This window comes from Colossoma macropomum, unplaced genomic scaffold, assembly GCF_904425465.1.
Source record: "Colossoma macropomum unplaced genomic scaffold, Colossoma_macropomum, whole genome shotgun sequence".
NCBI classification, from domain to species: Eukaryota; Metazoa; Chordata; class Actinopteri; order Characiformes; family Serrasalmidae; genus Colossoma; species Colossoma macropomum.
The window spans coordinates 5,173,807-5,179,806 of record NW_023494809.1 but is presented as its reverse complement, the minus strand read 5'-3'; the positions used below and the strand labels follow the sequence as shown (position 1 = coordinate 5,179,806).

At 45.3% G+C, this 6,000-nt stretch overlaps 1 protein-coding gene across 4 annotated transcripts in view; it reads right to left on the bottom strand.

The window, feature by feature from the left end:
• kif13a (kinesin family member 13A) overlaps window positions 1-6,000 on the bottom strand; it is a 112,355-nt gene continuing 106,355 nt past the window's right edge. For all 4 annotated transcript variants that reach the window (XM_036558446.1, XM_036558448.1, XM_036558447.1 and 1 more), the window contains 2 exons: window positions 2,475-3,387; window positions 1-884 (listed from right to left, as the gene is read on the bottom strand). In XM_036558446.1, coding sequence (XP_036414339.1) covers window positions 703-884; window positions 2,475-3,387 — 1,095 coding nt within the window. In that variant the 3' untranslated portion in view covers window positions 1-702. The remainder of the gene's footprint in view (window positions 885-2,474; window positions 3,388-6,000) is intronic.

The following is a 6,000-nucleotide window of genomic DNA, read 5'->3' as shown; positions in this document are numbered from 1 at the left end:
ACGAGCTTCGCTGAGAAGATAATTAACTCTGATCAGCTCTCAGCTTCATTATTAGAGCGAGACGAAGGAGAAAAAGGTGAGATGAGCTGCTTCTCCACCGTTTACAGGCTTTAACTTCTGTTCGGCGCTGCTGCCATGGTAACGCCGAATGATGGTGCAGCGCAGTGGAGAAAAAAGCACACGAATTCCGATCTGAGCATCACATTAAGGTCACATGGCCACGAATGGGATATGGATCCGATCTAGGACCACATATGAAAGTGGCTCAGGTAGGATTTGAAAAGATCAGATTTGTGTCCACACAGCTCTGAAAACATCAGATCTGAGTCACATTAGGGCAAAAAATTGGATGTGATCGACCTGGTAATGTGAACGTAGCCTAAAGGGACACTATCATCAGCTAAATATCGCGATTTATAGATTCAGTCGTGTTAGAAGTGGTAAATAAGCCAAAACGATGGAAGTTTGCTTGAAGTTTGAGCCTAAAATCAACAGAGAAGATGATATAAAATTTGTGCAACTGTGCATTTGACATTCAAAAAAGGATGACGATGAAACGGTCCTGTAGTTTAAAAAATACACAGATTTGTCCATCAATACAGAGAGAATGACAGAGACAGCAACGTATTCAAGGAGGACAACACAACCACCAAATTCCCTCTCCAGGATTTTGAACAGAACGCTGAGTCCTCTTCTCCGGGGTCAGCCACCTTTCCGTCCCATAACAAGAGTGTATTGCTTCTCTATAGCAGCACAGGCTGTGGTGGTGGATCCGTGTCCACGGCTGGAGGGACCCTGCTGAGCAACGCCGGCCTCACGAACACGCCCGTGGCCCGAAGCACAGCGGAAGTACACTCGGCCCTGCACCGTGCCGTTGTGTTTACCTGCACGAGAGAAGACACACATGCTACAAACATGCTGATGTGGCTAACACATATAAGAAATAATGGGGATCTGCTGGTGAGAGCACACCAGCAAGGCTTTAGCTCTTTATTAGCAACATTAAAATTACTGAATTAGAATCAGAATATTTAGGCCTAATCCCATTTCTCATTTTTACCCCTACCCCTTGTTTTCAAGTGTCTCCTTGCCCCTTGGAACTGAGTTACAATGGTTACTGGTTGAAATCTTCCCTCTGAAATGGGACCCTCAAATAAAAAGAGCATCACTTCATTAACAGCTACCAGTGCTGCTCTGTAGGCGACCCTGCCAGTCTGCAGTGACAGCAGAGGAGGGTAAAGTTCAGCTCCTCACTGCTGGGCTTTAGTTACATTTAGGGCATCATATGACTTCAAAGAGGGGGGCAATTATTTATTATCACCCACCCCTAATTCTTCAGTGATACAAAGTCAGATATTCAACAGCTTCTTGTTTGAGTTTTCCCGTTCCACCTTAAATGGATTAGCAGTTCTGATGCCTGAGGCGCCAGAATGTAACTGCTGCACCATTTAAGGCGGAACAGGAACTTTAACTAGCTACTGAGACATCAGCAAACTATTAGCAAACTTTTGTGCTTGTTATGAAGAAAAGAACCGTAATACACTGAAACGACATTAAACTAAGATAATACAATGGTTGTCGTTTTTAAGAGAGAAAATTCCCACATTTGTGCGTTTTTCTTTTTTCTCATATCACTCTGTTTGGAGTGTCTCTGAAAAACCTCTGTTTGGAGGGTCATGTAGCTCCAACACTTCGCCCTACCCCTCTATCTCAACAAGAATCAGGACACCCTACCCCCTAGACATGAACACACCAAACTGACAGTTGGGGCTAAGTGATAGTGGCAAGGGTTGAAATGGGATTGGGCCTATATTGTCCATTTCGTTTACAGAAAATGGACATTTTTCTGTGGCGCTGTCGTATTTATAGATACCCACTTTCTCATTCTAAACACATTGTGCCTTTAAAAATGTTTTGCTCTAAAATGTATTTCAAACAATGGCAAAATCAGACAGTTTTCCGCCTCACTCCAAAAGTTGTCCATCAACCAAGACACATTCGGTCTCTCAAGTTTGCCTCTTTATTATTATTATTGCACTGAAGCCGAAAGGCTAATGAAGTAATGGAAGCTTTGGGTTCTCTTTTGAGTCTTGGTTCCTCTCAAGGTTTCTTCCTCTTGCTCTTAGGGGTGTTTTTCCTTGCCACTTTTCTGTAAAGCTGCTTTGTGACAATGCCTGTTGTAAAAAGCGTTATATAAATAAGCTTTGACTTGAGTGATTACGGATGGCTGTGGCATCGCTGGGGAGCGATTTCGAAACCTCCCTATGACAACTCTGTCAAGCCCCTGTGTGATGCACTCTTGTCCATGTTTATAGACAACAGTAAGTCAAACAGCGTCAGAAAGCACCTAATCAAGTCTCCACATGGTTGGAGGCAAGTGTGTGATGCTTTAGCCATGCAGTTGTCTTGGCTGATCTGGAGTAAGGGATCAAATGTGTACTTTTGATTTGTGAAAACACCTTAAAGTTACGTACCTACAGCATGGTCCAGCTCCACTCCTACCCAGATGCCCTGGGCAAACTCCACCCCGCCCACATAGTGCACCGTCCCGCTCCGGGTGCCCACCCACACCTGCTCTCCAGGGGCCATCCAGTCTGGCAGCTGGGCCACAGGTGCACCCTCTTCTTCCTCAGGAGCAGAGGAGCCAGTTTCTACTGTGGTTTTAATGACAATATGATCTTCTAGGCTGCTGCCTTCAGGCTGTGTGGGTGTGGTACTGGATGAAGAAGAGGACGGAGAGTCTTTCCCATTGTGGAGGTGGCACGGTGTTGCTTGGACGTTGGCACAGAGACTCTGGCTGATGCCCTCTGTATTTCTGGGGGGACTTTGGTCACTTTTAGCTTGTCTCAGTGACTCGGGCGTCTCCGTCTGCCATTCGGACTCGAAACTGAAACTGAAACCATCACCAGCACCTTTGAAGTCAGTGAACTCTTGGCTGACACTCAGGATGCACTGGTTGGCCTTGGGTGAACAGGACTGGCCTGTGCAGTTCAAAGAGGAGTGGACAGGGCCAGGATGGCAGTGCCCGGCTTCGCCGAAGGAGCTTTTATTGAGCAGGAACTCCGCTGGGTCTCTGGAGCCGGAGCTGAGCTGGTCCGAGCTTTCGCTGCCCGTGAACAGAGCGTCGGACAGCGTGGCGTTCGAGGCGCTGTGGGAGAAGTATCCACTCGTGCAGCTGCTGGACGTGGGGCTGCGGGACACTTCCTTCTCAGCCCCTTTGTTCCCTGGGTAAGAGGCCATGCCTCCACATAGAGTAGCCTCCTGGGTCTCCAGACTGGCGTTGTACACCTCAAAGTTGGCGAAGTCCTCAGGAACGTACGGCTGGAAGTTTGGAAGAGAACCCAGACCGGCTGCTGGATCCAACTCGGGCTCCTCCTCCTCTGAATCCTGACCAATTGGAGTCACATGTGGCCAGACGCAAGAGCAGTTCTCAGTTACTTATTACATGGTAAATAAACTGTGTTGACTATGGCTGATAGACACTACAGATAAATGGTTGTAGACATTTGAAACTTTTGCCACAAGAGGGCAGTTTTCTTTCTGCTGTTTAATCTGCTCTTCTCTGTTAATACCATCATTTCTGAAAGGTGTTGATGCACTTATGTGATATGCAAAGAACGTGGCCTAACAATGTCAAAAATTATGAGATTTTTATTTAGTTTGTGTTAAAAACTGCCTTTGTGGTCAAATAAAGAGGAATATAAGTCACACAACAGTTGTGCTTTATCGTTACTCCGACTGAACGTTTCAATAATAAGCTCTTACTGGTCAGAACCGCACTCTGAACAAATTCACACGCTCGCTTTGGAAAAGACACGGTGCACCCAGCATTAAATAAAAGCCTTGTGCACCTTTTATACCAGGCATGTCAAACTGGGGACCTTCCAGGCCAAAGTGCTGCAGAGTTTAGTGTTTACGCTCATCTAATGCTATGAATTCAGTTCATGAAGGCCTTGCCAATTAGCTGATGAGCCGAATCAGGTGTCTTTAATGAGGCAGTGTGCTGAGGTCTGCAGAGCTTCGGCCCGCGAGGACTGAAGCCTGATGTGTTTAACACAGTGATAGGAAACATGGTGGCACACAGAAACCTCCGGTTGAACTTACTAAAATTACGTTTTTGTAACAAACAGAGACGTGGACGTGACTGATTCGAATTTTCATGTGGTTTTAACTGAGCCGTCCTGGAAAAACTTATTTAAGGTTCACAATCAGACCTTAAAACCACTGTTGAACCTTTGAGGGAACATTTACACTGTTTGTACCTTGATGAACAAAAATGTACCTGAACAGAACCTTTATTTCTAACAGTGTAGGGAGCGCAAAACTAACCACAGCACACACTGAAACAGCACATCTAAAACTGCTGCTGTTTCTGGATTTGCAAATGAATGATCACAGTAGACTGGGGGAATTTGCTGTCCTCTAGTGGCAAAAGCTTAAAATGCCTTCATTCAATCTCTCCAGATTTCTCAACAAATTAACCTAATTTTAAATTAATTATTATCATAATTCAGCCATTGTCTACATAGTTTATTTTCCATGGAATAACTACCTGAGATCTGCTGGCAGAATCACATTAGATACATCTGATACATGTGTTTTAATATTAGGAGGTTAAGTATTGTGTCAGTTGCAATGCATGCAGTAAAGAACTGAATGGAGGAATTAGGAGACTGAAATGGCACTGAAGTAATGGACGGTGTTATGAACTCAAAAAAACAAACAAACCAAAAAACTGTTTGAACTAGACGAAGAATCATGCTGCTTTGAAGTTTGGAGACTGTAACATTACTCTGAAGATCATGAAGTCTTCTGTGAAAAGGGGGTTCTGTGTGTTCCACGCAGTCGATTCTACATGTAGACGTTTAGAACAGACTCCGACTAAAACATCTACAGTTTAAATGCGCTCAGTATACAGAAGCTGGTTTTTCACAGAGACCTCTGCTCACAGACGTCATTCCACTCCTCAGGATTCACCAAAGAACTCATTTTAAACGTAATCTGTCTTATGTGTTGTTATTTGTTGTAGATGTTGAGAGAGAGGACTGCATTTTTGCAAGTGAGAGTGATACCTGAAGGGCCCATATTCTACGTTTCGGGTATTTTATTTTGTTCTCCTGTAGTGCACTTATAACATTTGTGTATTTGTGTTCTGATGGTAACTTCTGAAAGTCCTCAGGGCCGTAAGGAAAAAATAAACTTCAGCTGCTCCTTTCGTTTAATCACTTCCCACATATTCCACTCCAATAACTCTACAGACCATCAGCAGGAACGACGCTCCAAGTGATTCTAATAAGTCTAAACTGCTTTAAGATGAACGGGTGGGGCTGCACTGCTGTAAGCAGACTAGGTGGGGTTAAACTGCAGTAGGCTGAATGGGTGGGGCTAAACTGCTGTAGGCTGAATGGGTGGAGCTAAACTGCTGTAGACTTAATGGGTGAATGGGTGGGGCTAAAGTGCTGTAGGCTGAATGGGTGGGGCTAAACGCTGTAGGCTAAATGGGTGGGGCTAAACTGCTGTAGGCTGAATGGGCGGGGCTAAACAACTGTAGGCTGAATGGGTGGGGCTAAACTGCTGTAGGCTGAATGGGTGTGGTGGGGCCTAAATGCTGTAGCTGAATGGGGGGGCTAAGCTGTAGCTGAATGGGCGGGGCTAAACAACTGTAGGCTGAATGGGTGGGGCTAAACTGCTGTAGGCTGAATGGGTGGGGCTAAACTGCTGTAGGCTGAATGGGTGGGGCTAAACTGCTGTAGGCTGAATGGGCGGGGCTGCACAGCTGTAAGCTGAATGGGTGGGGCTAAACTGCTGTAGGCTCAACGGGTGGAGCTAAACTGCTGTAGACTGAATGGGTGGGGCTAAACTGCTGTAGACTGAATGGGTGGGGCTAAACTGCTATAGGCTGAATGGGTGGGCATACATAATGTTATATGAATTCAACACGGTGTTGTTTTATGCAGCTTAGAGTGACTGTATGTTTAGAAACACATGCATGTCAAATAT